The sequence below is a fragment of the Alosa alosa genome, chromosome 16 (genome assembly GCF_017589495.1).
Source record: "Alosa alosa isolate M-15738 ecotype Scorff River chromosome 16, AALO_Geno_1.1, whole genome shotgun sequence".
Taxonomy (NCBI): Eukaryota; Metazoa; Chordata; class Actinopteri; order Clupeiformes; family Clupeidae; genus Alosa; species Alosa alosa.
The window spans coordinates 21,381,497-21,406,033 of NC_063204.1; the positions used below are offsets into that span (position 1 = coordinate 21,381,497).

Genomic DNA, 24,537 nt, shown 5'->3' on the forward strand with positions numbered 1-24,537 from the left:
AATCCTTGTAAATTGGTTGGTAACGCAATGACGCTAATTCCGTTTCCAAGCACACTCCATCCATCTCAAACAGAGGAGGAATTTCCAGTTAGCTCGGAGTGGGCTAACATCTAGTTTTAGTGCTAATACAATCAGGAGGGTGTTGTATGCCTCCACTGCTAGTCACTTTACAACGAACATTTTGCAGTGTACGTTAACGTTAGAAACTCCTTGGTTACACGAGTGCTTGGAGTAGAAAACATAATGGTAAGTAGCTTAGCTGGCTAGCCAGTATGCATATAACGTGAACGTATTGTCATAGTTGATGGTTGGCTACAGTAAGATTTGTCAAAATAGCGTTGAACTGTTACCCTTAAAGTCACTTTAAACGATAAATGAAAATGATGCTAGATGTAGGCGACTGTGGGTGATGTTAATAAAAAACAGGATGTTACAATGTGCTGTGCGGGATGAGGTTATGGGATATACTGTTTCTCCAACAAGCTATGTTATTTTGTAACTAGCGAGGGATAGCTAAAACGCATTGTAAAGCATTTAACGTTACTCTATCCTTAACAGTAATGTTTCCCAGCCTGCTAAATTATTTAGTAGAAGTTTACATGTCAACAGTGTTTCAATTTGACGCAAGCGCTAGCAATCCGAGTTTACCTCTGTCAGCAGATGTAGCAGTGCTCTATTGGACTATGATGATACAATCGTGTTGTGCAAGTAGTTCAGACTGTTTAGACAAAGCAGGCTTACAAACAAACACTATTTAACTGAAGTAACCCACGTCTGTTTGATTCCACATGTTGCTTTTGAAACCCAGTAAACACTGTCGAAGCTGGAATGGCATGGCTACTTATTTTTTGTAACTACAGCATTAAGCTGTATGTTCTTTACATATTTAACTAAAAGAGAAATGCGTCCAGTCCGCCGATATCCAGTGTCACAAATAACTAAATAAGACTTAGCCTACACTTGAATGCGATGCAGTTCTCAAACAACCTAAACACCTTGAAATGTGACTAGGGTGCCCTCTGCAGTTCATAGAAGAACATAGCTTTGTATTATGCATTTTTTTTCGGTTGAGCTTTTTGTTGTTATCTCAGTGCATATATTATGTGGTATGTTTGGTATGGGTTATTGATACAAAACAATGTGGATTTGTACTTTTTGCTGACCTGTAGATTCTAGAGGAGCATTCCCATTTTTCTGTCATTATTACAGGGTGATTTTGGTTTCAATGAGCATCACCAGAATGAAGTTGTCAACTATATGCGCTTTGCCCGTGCCAAGAGGACCTTGAGACTCAAGACCATTGATTCCTGCTTTCAAGATCTGAAAGACAGTCGGTTAGCTGCTACCTCCTTAACATTAATGTGTTTCCAGCATGCAGGTGTTTCCGTGTGCAATCTTTTACCTGTCTTGAAATCTTACAAATTCAGCCCCACTTCCCAGAACCCTAAAATCCCCCACCCTCAATCATTCTCTAACCCCCTAAGCCCCTGCCCTCTCCTCAGCAATCATCTCCTCTCCTCACCTCTCCTCTCCCTGAAGGCTGGTGGAGGACACATTCACAGTGGACGAGGTGACTGAGATGCTGGACGGTCTGCAGATGGTGGTGCGTGGGGAGGTGGACACGGAGCTGCTGAACATGGCCCACACCAATGTGCTGCTGCTGCGCCAGCTCTTCTCCCAGGCTGAGAAGTTCTACCTTCGGCTGCAGAGTGACATCTCCGAGCTGGAGAACAGGTCAGTAATACAGGGAAGTCCCGCTTGGAGAGGTCATGACTTAAGCACCCAGATTGTAAGAGCCATGTCAACAGAATGCACAGGTCCGTGCATGGTGTGCATTGTGTATATTTCATCATCAGCATGGGCTCTGAGCTCAGCACTAAGTTTTTGTGCAACATGGGCAGTATACACGGACCTGCAACTAAAGATTATTTTCATCGATTAGTCTGTCGATTATTTTCTTCTCGATTAATTGATTAGTCCTAAAATGTCTTGTTTTGTCCACACACCAAACATATTTATTTAACTGTAATAGAGGAGTAACTAACACTGAAAATATTTAAGTTTAAGAAGAGAGTTTTGAGCAATTTTCCGCGGGGGGGCGCTGTGGCACAACTGGTTACAGCCACCATACAGGTCTCTCCCACTCACTTCCTGTCACTCTCTGCACTCCTGTTAGATTAAAGCCATAAAAAGCCCATATATATATATATATACATACACAGGTGCTGGTCATATAATTAGAATATCATCAAAAAGTTGGTTTATGTCAGTAATTCCACTCAAAAAGTGATTCATTCATTACACACAGACTGATATATTTCAAATATTTATTTCTTTTAATTTTGATGATTATAACTGACAACTAATAAAAAACCCAAATTCAAAAAATACAAAAAAGATTTTTTAGAATGTTGGCCAATTAAAAAGTATGAACATAAAAAGTATGAGCATGTACAGCACTCAATACTTAGTTGGGACTCCTTTTGCCTGAATTACTGCAGCAATGCAGCGTGGCATGGAGTCGATCAGTCTGTGGCACTGCTCAAGTGTTATGAGAGCCTAGGTTGCTCTGATAGTGGCCTTCAGCTCTTCTGCATTGTTGGGTCTGGTGTATCGCATCTTCCTCTTCACAATAGCCCATAGATTTTCTATGGGGTTAAGGTCAGGTGAGTGTGCTGGCCATTTAAAAACAGGGATACCATGGTCCTTAAACCAAGTACTGGTAGCTTTGGCACTGTGCAGGTGCCAAGTCCTGTTGGAAAATGAAATCTGCATCTCCATAAAGTTGGTCAGCAGCAGGAAGCATGAAGTGCTCTAAAACTTCCTGGTAAACGGCTGTGTTGACCTTGGACCTCAGAAAACACAGTGGACCAACACCAGCAGATGGCACCTCAAACCATCACTGACTGTGGAAATTTTACACTGGACTTCAAGCTATGTGGATTCTGTGCCTCTCCTCTCTTCCTCCAGACTCTGGGACCTTGATTTCCAAAGGAAATGCTAAATTTACTTTCATCAGAGAACATAACTTTGGACCACTCCGCAGCAGTCCAGTCCTTTTTGTCTTTAGCCCATGCGAGATCCTTTTGACGTTGTCTCTTGTTCAAGAGTGGCTTGACACAAGGAATGTGGCAGCTGAAACTCATGTCTTGCATATTTCTGTGCGTGGTGGTTCTTGAAGCACTGACTCCAGCTGCAGTCCAGTCTTTGTGAATCTCCCCCCTATTTTTGTTTCACAATGGTCGTCTTTTGGACAACTGTCAAAGTCAGCAGTCTTCCCCATGATTGTGTAGACAGAACTAGACTGAGAGACCATTTAAAGGCCTTTGCAGGTGTTTTGAGTTAATTAGCTAATTAGAGTGTGGCACCAGGTGTCTTCAATATTGAACCTTTTCACAATATTCTAATTTTCTGAGATACTGAATTTGGGGTTTTCATTAGTTGTCAGTTATAGTCATCAAAATTAAAAGAAATAAACACTTAAAATACATCAGTCTGTGTGAAGTGAATGTATACATTATACAAGTTTCACTTTTTGAATGGAATTACTAAAATAAATAAACTTTTCCATGATTTTAATTATATGACAAGCATATATATATATATATATATATATATATATATATATATATATATATATATATATATATATACCCAGACAGCAAAATGAGTTTGGCAGATAGCGGACCGCTGGTGGTATGCCACTTGTGGTCCGCCATTGGACCACCATCTCTTTAAATTTAACTTGTCATGAATATTAAGAAAAGTTTATAAAAGGATATATGGAGTATAACTGAACAAATGAAAAAGATTTTAGGCAATTTGTCTGCAACCCGCCAGTGGACCGCCAGAGAACCGAACCTTGCTAGCGGACCATATACAGAATTACTGGCACCTCTAAAGTTCACTAAAAAGAGGAATATAAAATCACCTTTTGGAAAGTTAATAAAATAGCCCCACATCACATACCCATACATACACCATACCTAGAGATTGGCATGGTTTTATTTTCTATGCTCATTGAGCTCAATGTAAATCAAACCAGCTAATGGGATAACTGAAATAAAACCATGCCAATAACACTCGGTAACACTTTACTTGACAGTATCGACATAAGAGTGACATGACACTGTCATGACACATGAACCCTAACCCTAATCCTACACCTAACCCTAATCCTAACCCTAACTTGTTATGACAAAAAACGAATATCACTTAATAACAGAACGTTATGTCATAAACGTTTATGACTTGCTTATGACACGTTCATGACAGTGTCATGTCACTCTTATGTCGATACTGTCAAGTAAAGTGTAAACGTACATTCCATGTTTTAACATCTACCCTATAGAAAAGAGAAAAAGACCGCTTCAACCAGGGTTTTCTGCTCCCACTTGTTTTTATTTTTATTTTTCCGTGACGTTTCGGGTAATCAGGGAGATCGAAAAGACTATCTGGTCGTTTGTTTGTCCTGCTCCCAGGTCAGACATTTGGATGTGCGGACTTTAAAACTTACTCTTTTAACATCTACCCTAACAGTACAGTTTTTGGTGCAGGCTACAGGCATTCTGGGTGATTAAACACTAGAAAGCATCATTAAGAGCAAAGTGTATCAATGAGCGTATAGGAAGACTTTTTGTTAATTGAGAAACACAGTAAAACAACAAAGTTTATATTGATGTGTGAAATTTGCTAACCACATAGCTATATAGAACATCGATCAGAAAATGGCAATGAACATATTCAAAGCTGTAAGCATCTAAGATGCATTGAAACTCATGGACTCTTTCAACAAACAAATAACAATAATAGAAGTTATAATTAACTAGTCAAGAGAGTGTGGTCACTTAAAAATGTGTTAGTTTTATATACATATAGATATCAAGGCGATGCGATGAGTGGCCTGGAAACCTTGAAATAATATAAAAAAGAATATATAAAATATAAAAAAGATTCCGAGACAGTGGCTTGTGGTGTAATTGAGTGTGCGTGAAGTGTGAATTACGCTTCATAGCTTTAGCAGGCAGCAATACACATGCACAGATGCACATCGGGGCAGCCGTGGCCCACTGGTTAGCACTCTGGACTTGTAACCGGAGGGTTGCCGGTTCGAGCCCCGACCAGTGGGCTGCGGCTGAAGTGTCCTTGAGCAAGGCACCTAACCCCTCACTGCTCCCCTCGAAATACCATTGTAGCAGGCAGCTCACTGCGCCGGGATTAGTGTGTGCTTCACCTCACTGTGTGTTCACTGTGTGCTGTTTGTGTTTCACTAATTCACTGATTGGGTTAAATGCAGAGACCAAATTTCCCTCACGGGATCAAAAAAGTATATATACTTATATATACTTATACATTTTAATCTGTGTGTTCACAGAGAATAAAACAATTAGAGACCCGTTGATAAAATGAGAGTTTATGTCACGTTTTTGCAAATAATAGGTAATAAGGAATGTGAAGTAGGTGTTGCTACAGAGGACTAAGTACTCATGCAACACATTGTGATGGAGTGATTGACCTCATGCACAGAGAAATGTGTCCACATTAGTAAGACACGGAAGCAAGACACTTTGGAGACACCAATGTGCACGTACAGTATGCATTGTTTTGGGCTGTACCAGGGTCACTGCTTTCAGTTAGTCTGTCCCACACACCAGCCAAGCATGTGGGCACACATTAAACATTATGCTTAAATGTTAATGGTGGATTTAAAGGAGTTTTGACATAGTTTTGAGTATTTGAGTTAAGAGTTATAGTTTTTATAAGTACCCACCACCACAGTACAGGTTATTTCTGTTATGTAGAAATTTAGAAATCATGTTTATTCTGCATTTTAAGTACTAGTGCAGTGCCCGTTCAAACATGCTATTCCTGTAGCCCAATTACATGCCTGTAGGTAGGCCTGCTTTGAAAATAGAATAGGGAAAAAAATAGGGAAAATAGAATAGGGCTTCTAGGTCAGCAGACCTAGAAGCCCTAGAGGATGTCTGCACCTTCAGGAGATCTGCTATGTACAGTGGGGCCAGACCATGTAAAGATTTAAAAACAAATAAAAGTAACTTTAAAATGTATTCTAAAACGGACAGGGAGCCAGTGAAGGGCTGCAATCACTGGTGTAATATGCTCACACCTTCGTGTTTTGGTTAGAAGGCGGGCTGCAGTGTTCTGAACAAGTTGAAGGCGGGATAAAGAGGAACAGCTAATGCCCACATATAGGGCGTTGCAGTAATCTAGGCGGGAAGAAATAAAAGCACGAATAGCCATCTCAAACAATTTGACAACAGCTAGTTCTGGAGTAGGCAATTCAACTAGCCCGGTTGTGCAGTCGGCACCCGCTTCCTTATTTGGGTTTTGGGTTGCCAGGTTTTAGCCTACGACAAAATTGAAATTGAAAGTAAGTGATCGTGTATGTCTGGCAACCTGGAAGTTGTCAGACTAACAGAAAAAATGAATGGATCAATGATTTTAAAATGAAGTTTGATGGCCATGCAAATTACGGAAGTTTTCCGGGAGAAAAAAAAACAAAACGGGAGGGTGCTGGGAACCTGGACCTTGAAATACGGGAGAAACCCGGGAAAAACGGGAGTGTTGACAGGAATGGTAAGGTTTGGGGCCCAAATGAAAAGACATGAAAAACTGTTTTAAAATGTCCACTGTCACATATAATGTACTTTAAAATCATAAAAATGAATCATCGTCAATCCTTTTGCTTTCTTTTCTTTCCCTTCAGTTTAGAGAAAATGACCATAGCACGTTTAACAGTCCCAACTGCTTATTCCAAATGTTGTGTTTTTGCGCAACTGAAGCACGCGACTCTGTACGAGCTCCGTCTGCATGGCATCACTGAAAAGCGACGCTGTTTTGATTCGGTCAAAGTCAACACCAACGTCTTCCCTGTACACCTCAGAGGTGAAACGACCTCGGGTGAAAAGGTCAACTCATGGCTCCTCTCATGCAGCAGCCCACATGCTGTCTGATGTTACAGTGTGAGAGAGTTTGTGCCGCCCACTGATCCTTTGCATGTGGTTCAAAAGAAGAAAAGCTAATGCAACTGCACAGAACCAACTGCACAGACCACCACATATTTCAACTCGATTTCTTTTTTTCTTATGTCTCATCAGAGGAGGGTTTTGTGGCTTAATCAGAATAACTTGCATTTTCCATTTCCCTTGTGTCAACTTGTTGTCGAACAGCTCTGTTCGGGTGTGCACAAGTTTCTAAATGTATAACTTTCATTATGTGTGTCCTTGCATTTACTAACAATAGTAGCATAGTAGAAGTCAATAAAAATAATGTTGTCAGAGATGGCGATGAATCATTATTACTATACATGTTGTAGTTAATGCCTGTCTCCATTAAATACCCACAAACCTTCCTTTGAGTGGTTATGTTTGTGTAGCACTACCAGTGGAAAGGTTTTGTTTCAATAAGTGCTGAAACTTATTGTTCAGTTTTGTTTCAGCATTATAACCACAAAACTCCTATAAAGTTAGCGTCCCCTCTGGCTCAGAGGCCATACTTAACCTGTTCATAAATCACATGCACATACACACAAACACACACACACACGGCATCTAACTGGATGGATCTCAACATGTTAAATGGGAGATGGAGCATTCCTTGTAGACACTACATAAACGTCCTCATAAATGTCTGAGAGTTTCAGGCACAGAAATATTCATTGCTTTAAGTCCTGATAACACCCCCCCCCCCAATTACCAAAAGTTTGGGCCAGTAAACGTCTTAAGAACGATTTGGTGTTCAGAGGTTTTCCCACTTGTGAGATATGGGGTACAGAGATGATATGGTAAATTTGTCTCATTCACAGAGGTATACTGTAGTGATGTGAGAAAACTGGTTTAAGATCGTTTTGATAATCTGAGGTGAGATAGCCGTTGCATTTGATCGTATCCCCACTGTGCATCATGACACTTTGTGTTATCTGTTCAAAATAATCTCGGGCGGGAAATTATTTATGACACTTTTGCTTCTCTGCTAAGAGCAGTATAGAAAAAAAATCAACAGAACCAGCAACATCGGTATCCCCATGGCAGTAAAAGAACCAGCAACGGCCCAATCCCCACCGTTCACTGCTCACAAGCCCGCACTGAACCTTGTGTGACCTTGAAAGGTAACGATGGGAACGAAAGAGAAGAAACGACTTCAAACCAAAACAACAACAAAAAAAGAAGAATCTCAAAGAAGAAGATCAAAACCAAATGATAGCAGGCAGGCAACGGCTTTTCTGCTCCTGCCTTTTGACAGCTGCCACCACTGCTGCCGCTGCACCTTGTTATCACGTATCTCTGTGCAGAAACAAGCAGAAGTACACACACTCGAGACCACCACCCCTTTCCCAACACAGGGAGGTGTTTTGGTCGGCCATGCTTTGATGAGGCAGGGAAAACGCCCTCAACAGAGGTGGTAGTACACTCTGCGGCCTTCTTTAACCACACACACACACACGCGCGCACACACACATTTTGTGAATACAAAGTACACACACACAGATGCATGTTTTTGTTGTTTACCACAGATTATGTGTACGTGTTAAACTGCTTCCACTGTGGAAATGAAATGAACCGTAACGGCTCATGAAATGAACCGTAACGGCCATGTGCAGGCGAGGCCGTGTGTAGGCCCCCTCCCCCAGCCTCCGGCTTCCTTCCCTTCCCAGCCCCCACCTTCAGAATGGCTGCTGTCCTTGAGGCCTTAGGAAGTCGCACCTGTTCATGTATGAGTGATTGCTCTCTTTCTCTTTATCTCTCTCTGATTTCTTTTACTCCCTGGCCTGCACAGATGATGCTTTGAACGATGTAATGGTTGGATAACTTTCCATGAAAAAGACAATGTGTTCAGTTTGTTCCCTTTCTACATCTACATCTCATAGTCTGACTGTTGGTTTGATTTACAAAAATTCCAGAAGAAGAAAAAAACAAAGTTCAATGTAAACATGTTGACTATGTATTTTACCTTCACTTCATTATCTAGTGTTGACCTTTTGTAATTGTCTCTTCCCCTTTTCAATCCCCACATTATGTTTTTCTTTATAGGGACCTTCTAGAACAAGTTGCTGAGTTTGAGAAGGCAGATTTCAAATCTGGCAGTAAGGTAAGTCACTGAAACTCAGAGATGAGAATAAGTACATTTGCCCTTGTCTGTGGTGCATCCTTCATAATAGTATAATTTCCACTTATACACTCATATGAAAATGAAAAGTGAAATAAGACCATAAATGATACTTAGTTCTGGGTGTGACTTCTGTGGTTATTCATGCTGTCACGTAAACTAGTGCAGCCTCCACTTCAGCATTTGATCAAATGCTAGTATAGGCTCAATTATTCTCAGAGATCAACCCTATGTGGACATTATGGCATGAACATCATCATTGTGGATCTACCCTACATTATTATCCAATGAGCACAAACCAATCTGCCTTATTGTTATACAAACCAGGAGATCAACAGACCAAAGTTAGCCCCACTAAATGAAGGTGGAGTGTCAGAACTGCTGAACAAGGTAACTTTTATTTAATCTGCGTGACCGTAATGCACATGTTGTTTTTGTCAATTATTACTTACTGAGTTACAGCAAAACTAGTGTAATACTCGTATAATCTGAACAAAAGTAGCATAATATGAATCATTTACTACTTGTCCAGGAAATTGGAAGACTCCAGGAGGAGAACGACAAGCTGAAAGCCAGATTGCGAACTCTAGAGTCTCAGGTACGTAGGATGTGTGAGAATTCATGCCTTCCTTATTTCGAAAGATCATTTTGAAATGTGAGCTAGACGTGCCAGAAAACTGCATGGGCAAAGACTGACAGATAAAAGCATGGTTGAAGTCCAGGCTGTGCAGCTGTGGTCTGATTCCAGCTAAGAGACCTGCTTAGAGGATCACACCCTGAATGATGAAATGGAGGGAAATGGATCCCTCCGTGGTGGTTGAATAGGTGGTTGATAGGTTGTTGGAATGGATAGATTGAAGGAAGGAAGGATGCTTTCGTGGGTGGACGTGTGGGTCAGGGACAGATGATAAATGTATTGATCTACAAGAAAAACAGGGTTGGGAATGACATTTTCTGTGCGAAGATTCTGATGATCTCTGAGCTCCCTCCATTCTCTATTGTTTGTTACAGGCTACGAGTGCTCTGGATGAGCGGTCCAAGGCAGAGAGAGCCTTGAAAGATCTGCAGGTGACCCAGGGGGAACAGCAGGTAAAAACATGCACACACACACACAGCATTTCACACCTAACAGTGTCTGACTTCATGAGGTCGATGTGTGGACAGGAAGTAATTGTTGTTTGATACTGTGCTCGTCGTCTTCACCTGCAACCCCCATCCCCCACTCACACACACACCACCAAAGTATACTGTGCAGTCGCAGGAAATTAGCAGCCTGGAGGACACTGTGGCCTCCCTGCAGGCCGAGTTTCAGAAATCTCTGAGTGCCAAGGAGGCCTCTCAGCGGGACCTGCAGGAGAACCTGGTGTCGGCCAAGCATGACCTGCTGCGTGTGCAGGACCAACTGGCTCTGGCTGAGAAGGTGAGGTGCTCTCTGCATGCACAAACTCACACAAGCACATGAACACACTTACAGGTTAGACATACAGTGTGATTTACCGTAAATGCACCCACCATAGAGTTTCTACCATTTTATACCACCATTCTGGTGTGAGGACATTATTGTCTGAGCCGATGTGAACAGACTTCTTGTAATTTGTAAGTTGCCACAGCTGATAATGTGTGTTTGTTGTCTGTCTGTTTGTTTGTTTGTTTGTTTGTTTGTTTGTTTTTGCCGGGTTAGGATCTGGACAGAAAGTTCCAGGAGACGGCAGCATACCGCAACATGAAAGAGATTCTGTCCAAGAAAAATGATCAAATTAAAGACCTACGGCGGCGCCTACAGAAGTGAGTAAAGCAACAGAGCCAAGCAAGAATCTTTGCTCTTCTTCTCACTCACATGTTAATCCGATTTTGGTTTGAATACCTTGGCTTAATGAAGATGTAGAGTTCCCTTGCCCTGTCTTTAATGAAATCTGTTATATTCCTGTTTCTCTGTCCAGGTACGAATCAGATGACTGAACAGGTACCAGTCAAGACTCCAAGAAGGGACAGACATCTCTTCATGAAAACTACAAGTTACTTGTTTGTGGAGTTTGACTCCAAAACTCAAAACTCAGTTGACTTTGGGCTTTGGGCTATGAGAAGAAGAAAAAAAGGGCTTTTTAACAATGACATGCAATTGAAAAGGAACTCAATTGTTGAAATATCTGAATATGTATACGCTTTCTAAGAACAATGCAGCTCATCAATCACAATCCTGCCTATAACAAGAGCAGCTTTCTCTGGTGAAAGGAGCCTCTGTAGATGTTCACCTCTTTTAGACCCTTGCAACCAGGTGTAGTGAAGACGTAGATGAAGGTGGAGGAAAAGGCACCGTTTTCGCTTACAGACACACTATTTTATTTTTACTTTTGTTGACGATGCAGACACCACATCTTACCTTTCTGTGAATCTCTGCGGAAGTTTTTTTTTTTAAATTCTAGCTGAAAAGCACTTTGCAAGCACTATCATGCCAGTTGGGGAGGGAGGGTATTATGTTTGAGTGGGAACATAGTAGCCTCAAGCCCCATTTGACATAGGGAACATATTTCTGTGACATAGTCATTTATTGTCTCTTACTAGCCTTTACTCTAATGTTCTGTATCTCCACAGAAAAGCAGTTTTATCATTCCATGTTTTTTTTCTGATTTAACATGCTCACTTGTTTAAATGGCTATTGGTAGCTGTGTAGCTATGCTCACTCTTGGCCAAAGATGACTTTCCATGTGTCAGTTCTAGGCTGTGCTGGGGTGTGAGATTTCACACATGTGGAAGAGAAATTGACTTGTTTTTAGTTTCCTCTCAGTCATCAACAGAAAGGGAGGGGGCGGTCATGCTTGTTTCCCTTGTTAACCCCTTTTCACAGATGTATGAGTACTCTTTTCAGAGATTCATTGATCTGTAAAGAATAGATTGTAATGAATGATTGGATTCCCTCTACTGTCATTATCTATATATGTTGTACGTTTCATGTTCAGTATCATGTTGCAGTGGTGATATTTTGGATGTAAATGTAATGGAAAGTCAGTGGTGCTTAATCATTAGTTGTGGGGTCTCTGAAACAGACAAACTCACTGTCACAGTCTCCAGGCTTAAAGCAAAGACTTAAAAGTTCTCGAGAATCCTGCAACACTTGTGGTGTGTGTGCACAATTAGCGTAGCTGAGCAATGAGCATGCATCTCAAGCTATGTTCTCAGAAAAGACCTGTTAATGCTGTTTAGTAAAGCCACACATGTCAAGCCACAAGTAATTTTAGATCATTTGCCTTAGGTGAATTTAATTTAGTTACAGAGAGACATTTGAGTTTTTGCCTTCTCTATTAAGTTGGCCTGGTAGTACTTCTGGTGTCCCATATAAATTGATTCCTCATCCTGTTCAATTAACAGCAGGCAATTAATTAGAATTGTAAAAGACATCTGGCATATTGTCACTTTCAGGATGAAGTGCGGAACATATGCCATCATTAGAGCAGCATGACCATGCTTGTTCTAGTACAAAATGGAGGGTTAGTTGCAGCAAACCGCTCAAAGGCTTACAAGACTAGACAAGCAAGGCAATGCCTCTGATTACTAAGTATCAGGCTGTTTCATATTATAAAACCAATGTTTGGGCTAAGTACTACAAATCTTTACATTTTATAGCTGGATTTGAAACAGTCATCAAGGCTGAACAACTAAGCCATGGACAGCTATGAGCTCCCACTGAGTGAGTTGCGCCAATCTAGTTAGTTATGCCGAAAGGAAAACTGTATCTATCACTAAATATGTAGAGTGCCTCTTGTACCTACGTTTTCCATATTTATGAGGTCTGCCTAACCCCCAGGTTGGATATATGAAGTAGTAAGCAAATAAATTACTAACATGGACATGTTCTGCCATGGGGTATACATGCTATGCCATGTTCTCTCTCTCTCTCTTTCTCTCCAGTTCTTCCCCTTGGCTACCTTTTCCCACCATATATAAACTTATCCAATTCGGCACACGTTTTGTCTCATCCTGCCCATCTCTCCTCCTTACACATATCCCATAAAAATGCCTATGATGTTTAGGTCTACTGGAGCAAATGGGCTTCTAGGCCCTACTACTGGGAGCTTTGGTGGCCTACGCTCAGATGTTGGGCTGGGAATGGGTTTTGGTCTGGGAATGGGTTTTGGTCTTGTTGGAGGTGCCTCTGCTGCAGGCTTAGGTCTTGGGGTATCGAGAGGTGTCGGTTCCACGGTAAATGTCACCCCAGGATCTTTTAGCCGTGCGTCCACGCTTGTCCCTCTACTTACGCGGGCGGACGAGAAAAGCACGCTGGCAAAGTTAAACGGTCGATTCTCCGGCTTTGTGTCTAGAGTGCGTCAGCTTCAGAAAGAAAACGTTGCTCTGGAGGCGCGCCTAGCGGAGCTCACCGGGACCTCGGATGCGACCACGGTCACAGTCCCTGCGATCGAACAAGAAACCCTGCTGCAGGAGTACCGCAACAACATTGCAACCCTCTCCCTGGACACAGTCAAACTGGAGATCGAATTGGATGGCATTTGTGATGTTGCACATGAACTAAAGGCCAAGTAAGTGTTTTTTTTGGTTGTTTTTATGCCTCTTATGACTGTAGGCCTAAGCACAGCTACAAAACATTTCAACCAAATTCATGCAACCACAAGTAATTTCCTTCAAACAACAAAACTTGTGGTCAAATCAGTGTGTGCCTTCAATCAACAATGAACAACAAAATGCAAAACTTAGGTTTCAATATGAGGAGTTTCAGCCTTAATTTTTGCTATGCCTATGCCATTTCTTTATATTTTACATAGGCCTAGAAAAACTGAAAAGACGAAATGTATTAAGTGAAATTAATTTTAATAATTATTTCTCAGATGTGCCTTAGATCCAGCTTGCAAATAGCAACACGAAACAGAGATGGTATCAATAATGAATGATTGCTGATTGAAAATTGTGCAAATGAGTTTCACAGAGTAACATTTCAAGTTCATAAATGTGCAAGCAATGTCTATTAACTGTGAAAACATGTTTTCCATTGGCATATAGCAAAAATAACATAGTTAATCCAATAGCATTAGAGTGTGTGAGAACTGCTTTTGCTGACATTTGCAAGAAGTGACTTCTGCTGTGCTAAGAAGGTGAAGATCAAGATGAAGTCTTAGCAATCGAGAAAAAAAGCATTAATATTGTGCGCCTGTGTGCAGGCAACATGCATGATTTTGACTGGCTGTTTTGGTATGTTGTTCACACTTGTTTACATCTTGCAGGTATGATTTTGAGCAAGGTGTGAAATTTCAGTTGGAGGCTGATATTGCTGCCATGAGAAAGGTAATGATTCAAATGAGGTCATTGGTTCACTAATCAGTGTGGCAAGTTAATATAGTACACAACCTTATCTATATTTAACTAATGCAAACAGTTTATTATTATTATTTTAATGCAGGTGCTGAAATATACAGTAGTTGACCAAACTGGAAAAGGCCCGGTACTTTCCAAGGAATGTCAATGAAAGATCATTCGAAGTATATTACATTTAGTTTAGGGATTGCATAAGAGATATCAGTGTCAGTGCCTGCGTGGGGAATACTCAAATGTCAGGATGCTTTAGTCTTAAAGGATGTTTCTGGTTAATTTGTGGGGTGCAGGACATTAAGGCAGCCTCTGAACTTCATGAGGAGTTAGATGCTCGGCGACACAGCCTGAAGGATGAGTTGGACTCCATCACCAAAATAGAAGAGGAGGTAATGCAGATAACTTGTACACATGGTGCACATGAAGTATACAATTTCTTCTCTTGCACATGCAGGCTACTATGTGAACATGCATACAAGAATGGTGTGCTAATTGAACTGTGAATGGCCTCACAATGAATACATAGTGTCTCCATACATTTCAGATCCTAGAATCTTAATCCTAGAATTGCATTAATTGTTATGATGATGATTGTTGTAGGAGATAGCCAGTCTTGAATCCAGAATGGGAAAATCCTTTGACACATCCGTGTCATTGATTGAGGTGGACACAGGGAAATCCTTCGTCATCACTGTGGCACTGAACAAGATCCGTGCAGAGTATGAGGCAACAGTAGAGAAACACAGAAAGGAGGCTGACACATACTACAAACTCAAGGTACGGCCTACACATTGTCGCAGCTGGAAGTATTTGACAGAAATGGTGTATAAACAAGGAATGATGAAACATTGTGCTGGGCAAGGAATTGTGGATCAGTGAAAAGCATCCAAGGTGCATTTTGGAGAGACAGTCCAATGTTTTGTTATTTTGTATGTTTTATGGGTTGTCAAATAGCCTAGAGAAGAGGACCGACTTTTTTCTCAGTAATGGTGGTATCAAATTCTACATAGCCAGTCAGCTGTTGTGCCAAAAATATCAATCTATTCCCCACAAGCCTACAAGGCACGTGCCTCCATGCAAGGCACTTCAATCCAACTGCCCTAGGTGGCGCTGTTCTGCATGGCAGCTTTGTACTGCTTTGTTCCCACTGTCTAGGACAGTGTTTTTCAACCACTGTGCCGGGGCACACTAGTGTGCCGTGAGAGATCATCAGGTGTGCCGCAGAAAATTACCCAAATGTCACTCACTGGTCCCGAAAAGCAACTGTTGCATCAAAGAATTTATAACCACATGCTCTCATTGATTGTATGATTGCACTATTTGTGGTATGCAGGCATTGTACAACGGGGGCCCCATATCCAGTATTCACAGAATCATCACATGTCCAGTTCATAACAACAATTAAATTAGATATAGTCACCTACAAATGAAACAGGGCGCTTGTTTCATTGAGCAGGTCTTGCATAGAAGCCATAATAAGGCCATATCTGTGTATTATTTGAAATGTTAGGCTATGGTATTTTTATTTTTTCTTCACACAGGATGTTAGTGTGCCGTGGGACATTTTAAGTGTCAAAAGTGTGCCGTGGCACAAAAAAGGTTGAAAAACACTGGTCTAGGAAATGATGACAAGCAAAGTGCAAAGTCTAAAGTCTAACCAAAGTAAATTTAATAACTTGGCATTTATATGCTGATTTAATACCATGACCAAGGTCCTGACTACAAACAATTGGTCAGCTCAATACTCCCACAAGCCACATGAGAGCTTTAGTTCATACCCGAGATACTTTACTCATTGACTAGCTTTGCACTTTGCCCATCATTTAAATTAGGGCCCAAAACTGGATCAAATAGTGCCAGATGTGCTGCCTTTTGTTACTAATTTAGTCTTTGAACATATCATATCATATTATATATCATCAAACAGATTACTCAAAATAGGGGACCAGTGCCACTGAAAAGGCGCGCTGCTGGGTTTACAGCTACAAATATTCACACCACAAATTGTTCTCCAGTCAACACTGGAGGTAGATGAGTGTGGTTGGACCGCACTGGAACAAACCTACAGCAGCCCCCAGGTCTCTGGCCTCAGGTCGTCCGCTGGCCAGAGAAAGAGAAGCCTCCCACCGTGTTTACAGTGAAACTCGCAACCCACATCCTTGTCCCTCGGCGAGCTTTCAGCTGTGTGCAGTGAGGCTTGAGGCCACTAAACATAACATTTATGCCCAGACGGGATTTAATAAGAGGTAGTTTTATTTCGATTCAATTAGAATTACTGTTTGTTTATGTAATGTTACAGGTGTAATAAAGCTGCTCCTCTGCGTTAAAAACCAAAGTATGTTGATACTGTGGAACATATGAGAAAGCTTATCAGATTCTCCAATTTCACACTCATAGTAGCTGAGCCAAGCCCAAGGGAAGGGAGTCTAGTTTAGTTTGCAGGAGCTTTTACTGTGGTGACTGTGTTAGTGCCCAGGTACAGTTAGATTGTATTGAAACCAACTGCATCTAAACATGTGTCCATCACAATGTTTGGTCTGTATCTTCCGCCTCATGTCCCTCAGTTTAATTTCTAATATCGAATCTCTAAAGATTATTTTCCATCTCCAAATACCCCACCCCTTCATCTGTCCATCATATAAATCTGTCCTGTACCATCTCATTGTCCTCCTCCATGTCTGTCTTTAGATGGAGGAGGTCCAGGCTATGAAGGAGAGCACTTCTGAGGAGCTCTCCTCCACTAAGCAGGAGCTCACCGCCTCCAAGAAAGAGCTGCAGACCATCAAACTGGAGCTGGAGAATCTCGTTAATAAAGTAGGTCTGACATTAGTGATTTCCCCATGCAGCATGCCGACAGTCTGACCTTTATGTGTGTGTGTGTGTGTGTGTGTGTGTGTGCATGTGCTGGTTTGTTTATCATAGAGTTGTTTGTTTGTGTGCTTGAGTATTTACACAGATCATGTTTGTGGGTGTGGGTGTGGATGTGCGTTTGTAAACTGCGGTGTCGAATTCTGTATCTGTTTAATTAGGTTTCACAGATCACCTTTATGTGTGTGTGTGTGTGTGTGTGTGTGTGTGTGTGTGTGTGTGCTGGTTTGTTTATCACAGAGTTGTTCGTTAGAGTGCATGAATGTTTACACGGATCATGATTGTGGGTGTGGTTGTGGACGTGGGTGTGTAAACTGCGGCGTAGATTTCTGTATCTACAGTAGGCTATGTCATTTCTGTATCTATGTCATTTCTGATAAGAGTTCAGTTTAACCTCAGTAAACATGTGAGAGGGAGGTGCTGGTGTAGTGGCTAAGGAGCCGAGTTAGTATGTATTGGGTTAGTATGTATTGGGTTAGCATGTATTGGTTAGCATGTATTGGGTTAGCATGTAGTGGCCAGAAAAGCTGTGGGGTCAATTCCTGGCTGCCACCATTGTGCCCTTGAGCAAGGCACTTAACCAGAGTTGCTAGCCTACTGAGACACTGGCCCTGTAATAATTTCCATCTGTGAGTCGCTTTGGATAAAAGTGTCAGCTAAATTAATAAATAATACAAATAATAATATAAAAACAGACAGTAAAGAAGAGGTTGTGTCAACAAGAGCTCAAGAGACTACTGAGGCTACAGTCAATCACAGACCCATAACAAATATGTAAAACAGACAGGCAGTTTTGGCCAAGCGAATCTAAATGTCACCTGCTGTGACTCCTCTTTTCAAAATCAACACATGGAGCATCGTGATTCATTTGTGGCATTGTCTAAGTGAAAACTGAGAGATGATTTCCCCCTCTAGGCCCCGGTGTGCTCTCTGCATGCAGCTGACTGCACTGCAGAGCGTGCTGATCGCTATCCGAACATCATGTAAATCACAGCTCTATGGGTCGAGGAAAAAAAGAGAGAAAAAAAAATGCTGAAATAAAACAGGAAGTGGTTGGAACTAGGCTACTGTACATGCTAACGCTTTTGTCAATGTCTACTGCGGCTGCTGAGGGTACCGTAGCCTTCCCAGAAGACATCGAGCTGCTCGGCAGCAATAAACTTACGTATCAACAAAGGGAGTTTTATCATCCTCACACACCATCAAAGATGTTAGGTCAACTTACGTATCAACAAAGGGAGTTTTATCATCCTCACACACCATCAAAAATGTTAGGTCAACTTACGTATCAACAAAGGGAGTTTTATCATCCTCACACAACATCAAAGATGTTAGGTCAGATTGTTTCATCAGTTGTCACGATAAATGTGTAATCCAAAGCCAGGGCATTAGAGAGTAATTAGTCATTTCATTTTCAACAGTAGTTTTCTTATGATTAACTGTGCATTGTGATAATCGGTGGAATTTTCTCTTTAACAGTAATCTGATTGTGATTTCGACATTTTGATTCACATACAGTACTCATTCACTTTAATATTATCATCATACCCACTCTGATTGATTTGTCAGTCCCACTCATTCAAAGTGAATTTATACATTGAAATGCATTGGGAGTCTATTAGGCCTATTAGAGACTCCCAATGCATTTCAAAAACTAAAGACAAACATGACAAAAACTATTTCCATCCACTATTTCCTGTTTTTTATTGAGTCATCACTGTCACCCTGCCTGCCCTCTGCTCTTCCTGCCCTGCTCCTCCTGCAGACAGTGACCCTGGACCACCACCTCACCGAGGCCCAGGCCCAGTCAGACTCTGCCGTGGCTGGGTATCAAGCCCAGATCCAGAGGCTGGAGGCCGCCATTGAAACAGCCAAAACGGACCTCCTCAAGCAAATCCTCAAATACCAGGAGCTGCTAGACATAAAGCTAGCTTTGGACACTGAGATCCAGAGTTACAGGCTGCTGTTGGACGGGAGTGATGACAGGTGAACTGACACTCTGTGCTCCGTTCAGCTTATACAATAACCCTCAAGGTTCCTGTTGCATGTAGACATTTGGACATCGAAGTTGTTAATCGATTGTTATTTTCATTTTCATTTCACCTGGTGTTTTTATGTGACATTAGTGATTTCCCCACGCAGCTGAGTGGCGCCTCCTCCTCCCTGAACCTGTCCAAATCCCCTCCCGTCTCCGTCAGGAGCCCCTCGCCCTCCAGTGCCACCCAAGACCTCCTCTCTCTGGAGCAGAGCACAGAGGAAGTGGATCAGTATGTCGTTTCTCCTACTTCCTACTTGACTAGTCGGTGTAAATGTCACCTGCCATTCTTACTGAGTAGCCTACTTTGATTGTAGATAGCACTATGACGTTTTCATGGCGTATTAGCTTTGTTATGTGTTTCTGTGGTGGCAAATGTCATATTGTTTTTCACAACTGCTGAGGAGGTGCGTTGTTTGAGGAAGTGACATGTCTTGTCTCCTAGGGCATCATCTGTGACTGTGACAGAGTCATCATCGACATACTCCTACTCAGGTGAGGTTGGTGATGCAACAGAAATTAAAAAATCCAGTATTTCCGTGTAATTCCTGAAAATATAAAACCAAGTGTCATCATTTTTATTTATCTGCACTGTGCCTGTTGGTCAGTATTAGATTTCTTATTTGTGGTTTTATGAGCAAGCATGTAAAGGATGACTGATTGAAATGTTTGCTTCAATACAAAGTCGTCACAAAGTGTTTTCAGAAATACAACTGTAGCTGTCATCAGCTACCTCTGATGGAAAAAAAACCCACTATGCAACAGAAACACTTTCTGAACAGGAGCTTTGTCTTCTTGGTATTCTAATGAAGAGTGAAAGTTTCTGTTACCCCATTGTCAGTTTGTGGTTCAGCAAGGTGCTGGTATCGCCACCTGGGCTGTTTGGTTCAGCACAGACAAGGCCTCTATTGACTCATCAACCAAAATTATTCTCACTAGAACAGGACATGGCACAGAAACCAGCTAACGGCAGAGCAACTGTACTTTACACTTTGATGTAAAATGACACTGGCTAGGAGGAAAAGGGAACAGCACTACAACTAGTTCGGTAACACTTTACTTGAAGGTATCTACATAAGAGTGACATGACACAGTCATGAACGTGTCATAAACATTATAAACAAGTCATAAACATTTATGACATAACAACGCTTCTGTTACTCGCTTCTGTCAAGTGTCATTCGGTTTTTGTCATGATAAGTTGACAGTATCGACATAAGAGTGACATGAACATATGACAGTCATGACACATGAACTCTAACCCTAATCCTAACCCCTAACCCTAACAAAACCATATGACAAAAACTGAATGTCACTTAATAACAGAAGCTTTATGTCATAAACGTTTATGACACATTCATGACAGTGTCATGTCACTCTTATGTTGATACTGTCAAGTAAGGTGTAACCCAAGTTGGTCTACCTAATATTTAGGCCGCAAAACTAAGACCTGTACAAAATTTTTGTTAATTTCCAATTTTTCATACATGTATTCACCCTTGATTTTGCATCATTTTTTACACTCTCAGAAGTGCCTTATCTTGGAGGCCATGTTTTGGCATTAATATCTTAAAAAGTATTATTCCTAGCCTGCCCAACCTTTGTAGGGTTTGTATGTTCTCTGTATGATTGGACCATTACAAGTTTGTACTGCATGGCAAATACTTTTAAATAAGGCCCTAGATATGGAAAAAAGTGCAAAACTTGTGATATTGAGGATCCCCAACATTGGCACTTTGTACCCTAAATGTCCATACAGTGAACTTTCACATAGATTTTCAAGTGCCTACTAGCTACCCCACATATCATTTTAACCCCATAAAAATGACTGAAAAACACAACCTCCCCTTCTTTAATCATTCAAATCTTCAAGCCCATTGTATGAGGAGCTCAAATATTGATACACCATTAATAAAATATAGTATATAAAGAAAGAAAAAATGGTTGATACCAAAAGTGCACAAGACATGTTTATACTACCCTTAATGTCACTCTTTTTGCACTTTTTTCCCCAAATCTAGCGCCTTAGTCAATGAGAATGTCGTACAAACGTTTAGTGATTCAGTCATACTGAGAACATATTTGTCTTCCACCCTAAAAAAATTGGGCTGCCTATGAATAATATTTTTAATTATATTAAAGCCCAAACATTGCCTCCCAGATAATGTGATTTTTTTAGGCTGTAAAACTGAAATAATTTCAAGGGCTGAAAAAAATATGAAGACATAGGATTTGAATAGAAATATTTCACAGTCCTTGGTTTTGGGACCGATTCTTGATATAGACAAGGTTTGAACAAAATCTGAGACGGTCCTGCAACAACCTTATCTGATTGATACAGAATGACCCAGCTCTGAACTGAAAGACACACAGCCTACAGTATATAGTCACATCTCCCCAAAAGCACACAAATAATAGGCCGACTGTACGTGCACACATGAATGTCATACAGTCAACATGTCATGTTAGTTCGGCTGAAGCTAACATACAGGTACAACATCATGGGTGCAAGTTTGACAGGGTATTTTGCCGACATGTGCAGTCAGACGCACAAAGTGGGCAGAGTCAGGCCGAAGTTAATTAATAAAATATGGATATAGCTAGATCAGAATTTAACGCTGGTTGCATGTGATTGGTTTATTCCATTTCACTTCACCGGAGAGGTCTCACCCAATTTTAGAGTCCCCGCTTTCCTACCTACCTATATCTGCCGAACTCAGGCCCGAAGTGTTGTACACTAATTAACCCTAATTAACATGCCAATAGTAGTTATCTCTTACCTCTGACTTCATGTTATTGTGTCACATTTTTAGTATTGTAGAGTTATCATTTCATTATTTTTGTACATCATTACAGAAACTGTGATTGAGACAACTACAGAAGAAATTACAATCACAGGTAAGACTGTGTGTGTGTGTGTGTGTGTTTGTTATGGTCATGTGGAAATTAGTACTCATTTACTTGGTGAAGATCCCTTAGCTGGTAGTATATCAAGAGTTCAATTATTGAACAACTTAAAGTAACATATGGGCAGTTCCAACGACAGGATGTGACGGTTGGACTCATATTGGTAAACAAAATGCCTTAGAGCTATGTACTGTAGCTTGTGTAATAACAACCATTGAAACTCCTTTCTTGTCTGTCGGCAGAAGAGATGACGACAACTATTTCTTCGGATGCAGAAGACTAAGTATTGAGTCTGCTTCAACACTTTGGGGCAGACAGAAATAACTAAGACAAGGGCAGATTTTTGCCGTTCAAACAATAAAACATCATTTCAAAACTACTATGTGTCAGTTAGATCACCTTAAAATGCTGACGAGCCTTGACACTTTGTATGTGTGTATGAACTGTGTCTAACTTAACTTATCTGAACTCTAACATGTACTGCCATAATAGCCTTGTCCTTAAAGGTAAACAATGCTGGGCAATGTCTAACACATAACACGTTTTGTAACACTCAGTGAATATCTCCTTATGAATCATGATCTGCTAGCTCTCTACTCTAGAAAACTAATGAAACATTTACAGTGGGGGCAGCCTGTCCCCCAAACAATAACAAAACACTGTGGAATTTCTTTGGGACCATTGAAAGGAGTGAGCTACCTCTCTGATGTGTTTTGTTTGGTCTTTGGTTCTAATGTCATGTAAGTTTCTGATAAGAAACATGAACAAACGCGACATCATCTAGCACCGCTTACCCTACCCTTAAGTGCTGTTTTATTTTGTTGTATTTTGCTGTGTGGATGTGTACAGTAGTTGCTTCGTTGATGTCCTCATAACTGGCTTTAGCATATTGTGCAATCTTTTTTGTCTTTTGTCGTTTTGGACATGTTAATTACATTTTGTGTTCTTTCATTCTTTTCAACCTTTCAACTTTCTTTTCAACTGATGGATGTGAATTTCTTGGAGTGGAGTGTGGTTAATGTTTCGGTCTCCTTTTCCACACCCTCTTTTAAAAAAAAGATGTTTTCACTTCAGAGCTCTTCCTATGTGCTGTGGTCCAAGAGATGCAAGCTGAAAGAACGTGTGTCTGTGTGGTTGAGACTAGTGCCCATAAACCACCGTCGTCTCAACAAAGCTTTATGCCGTTTCACAACCGAAAGTGCTAGATCAGGTCGACAATGAAACTCTCGGTTGGGGGGCTTCCAGGGGAATTTTATGTGCCAATTCAAATGAACGAGCAGGCATGATAACATGTCACATGGCATGGGTGGCTGACAAGCCTAATGTTCCTCTCTTTTGCCTGGTATTTTTAGGGACATTTTCTGTGTGTATTGCAATTGTTGTAGTGTACCAATAGATTTCGGTTAGGATTTTTATTAATTATTTATTAATTTAATTATTAATTATTTATTAATTTAATTATTATTAATTTATTATATTAAACATAATCATATTACATAAACATATTTTTCTGTGTGATTACTTTGTTTTTATTTCTCAACTTTATCCTTAGAGAAACCCAAACAACCTGATTTAGAAAAAGCATGGACAAAGAAGTGGAGAAAGTTTCTTTTTATTCCATCAAGCCTTTAAAGGCACCCTCCAGTAGGGCACCCTCTTGTGGTGTTACCCAGAGAGTATAAGGTTGGTGGCTCTTGCCCATGCTGTGTCCAGTTTCAGTGAAGATGAGATTGCATCTATTCAAATTACTGGCATGATGTATGACCACTCATTCATGCTTTGATGTTATATCTAATGATGCTTTTATTAAAAGTGACCAAAAGTACCAGTAGCTGATACCATAAAGCAGGAGACTGAAATCTGCATCTGACATAATGTTCAAGTCTAAAGCTATTGAACTATCTAATAGTGAAAGATGCTAAGGCTCTTAGGAACCATACCACATGGAGAATCTACTTTTCTCCAAACCTTAGTGCTAATGTCCATGAGGCTCCCTACCTTATGGCCTTGTGGCTGTTTTGAGAAAGGTTAATCCAGTAGTAATAATGGTAGTATAATTGTGTATCACCTTGTTTGCAGTAGAGGAGTAGTCTACCTTATACTAAATGTCATACTAAAAGCACTCATAGATGGTCCTCCATGTGTTTGGTGAGTACTTTGACATGGAGCAGAGAGCAAACACTTGCGCAAGTCAGTTTACCACCTGTGGTTATAGCACCGTTACAGTCACCAAACCTCTAAATAATGGTTCCCCATAAAACAGAACATTGCTTTATAATAATCAT

At 40.8% G+C, this 24,537-nt stretch overlaps 3 protein-coding genes across 5 annotated transcripts in view; 2 read left to right on the plus strand and 1 right to left on the minus strand.

The window, feature by feature from the left end:
- Positions 1–1,543, minus strand: part of LOC125310014 (dnaJ homolog subfamily C member 13) — a 50,476-nt gene extending 48,933 nt beyond the window's left edge. Inside the window, exon 1 of the mRNA XM_048267186.1 lies at positions 1,523–1,543. The gene's annotated coding sequence lies outside the window, so the exon portion shown is untranslated. The remainder of the gene's footprint in view (positions 1–1,522) is intronic.
- lztfl1 (leucine zipper transcription factor-like 1) lies at positions 15–12,041 on the plus strand. The gene is made up of 10 exons (XM_048267191.1): positions 15–246; positions 1,210–1,334; positions 1,540–1,734; positions 9,051–9,108; positions 9,454–9,516; positions 9,659–9,724; positions 10,138–10,215; positions 10,370–10,546; positions 10,808–10,911; positions 11,067–12,041. The coding sequence occupies exons 1-10, from the start codon at positions 244–246 to the stop codon at positions 11,083–11,085; spliced, it is 888 nt and encodes a 295-aa protein (XP_048123148.1). The 5' UTR covers positions 15–243; the 3' UTR covers positions 11,086–12,041.
- Positions 12,042–13,124: 1,083 nt separating this feature from the next.
- On the plus strand, positions 13,125–23,654 carry LOC125310016 (thread biopolymer filament subunit gamma-like). 3 transcript variants are annotated; one of them, XM_048267188.1, is made up of 10 exons: positions 13,125–13,658; positions 14,358–14,418; positions 14,736–14,831; positions 15,043–15,219; positions 17,131–17,256; positions 19,076–19,296; positions 19,437–19,577; positions 19,791–19,840; positions 22,202–22,243; positions 22,495–23,654. In XM_048267188.1, exons 1-10 carry the CDS (start codon positions 13,138–13,140, stop codon positions 22,533–22,535), a joined length of 1,476 nt encoding a protein of 491 aa, XP_048123145.1. In that variant the 5' UTR covers positions 13,125–13,137; the 3' UTR covers positions 22,536–23,654. The 3 variants fall into 3 exon arrangements, with proteins under 3 accessions (XP_048123145.1, XP_048123146.1, XP_048123147.1); XM_048267189.1 differs by having other exon boundaries at positions 22,498–23,654; XM_048267190.1 differs by lacking the exons at positions 19,791–19,840; positions 22,202–22,243; positions 22,495–23,654 and having other exon boundaries at positions 19,453–19,578.
- Positions 23,655–24,537: the final 883 nt, after the last annotated feature.

What these genes read in the sequence shown, in the direction of transcription:
- lztfl1 (XM_048267191.1), top strand. An exon ending in TGTCAGAACTGCTGAACAAG is followed by an intron (nt 9,517 to 9,658) that starts GTAACTTTTATT and finishes CTACTTGTCCAG; the next exon opens with GAAATTGGAAGACTCCAGGA. An exon ending in TGACCCAGGGGGAACAGCAG is followed by an intron (nt 10,216 to 10,369) that starts GTAAAAACATGC and finishes ACACCACCAAAG; the next exon opens with TATACTGTGCAGTCGCAGGA.
- LOC125310016 (XM_048267188.1), top strand. Translation starts at nt 13,138, where the DNA reads ATGCCTATGATGTTTAGGTCTACTGGAGCAAATGGGCTTCTAGGCCCT. An exon ending in ACACATACTACAAACTCAAG is followed by an intron (nt 15,220 to 17,130) that starts GTACGGCCTACA and finishes GTCTGTCTTTAG; the next exon opens with ATGGAGGAGGTCCAGGCTAT. An exon ending in AGAAGAAATTACAATCACAG is followed by an intron (nt 22,244 to 22,494) that starts GTAAGACTGTGT and finishes GTCTGTCGGCAG; the next exon opens with AAGAGATGACGACAACTATT.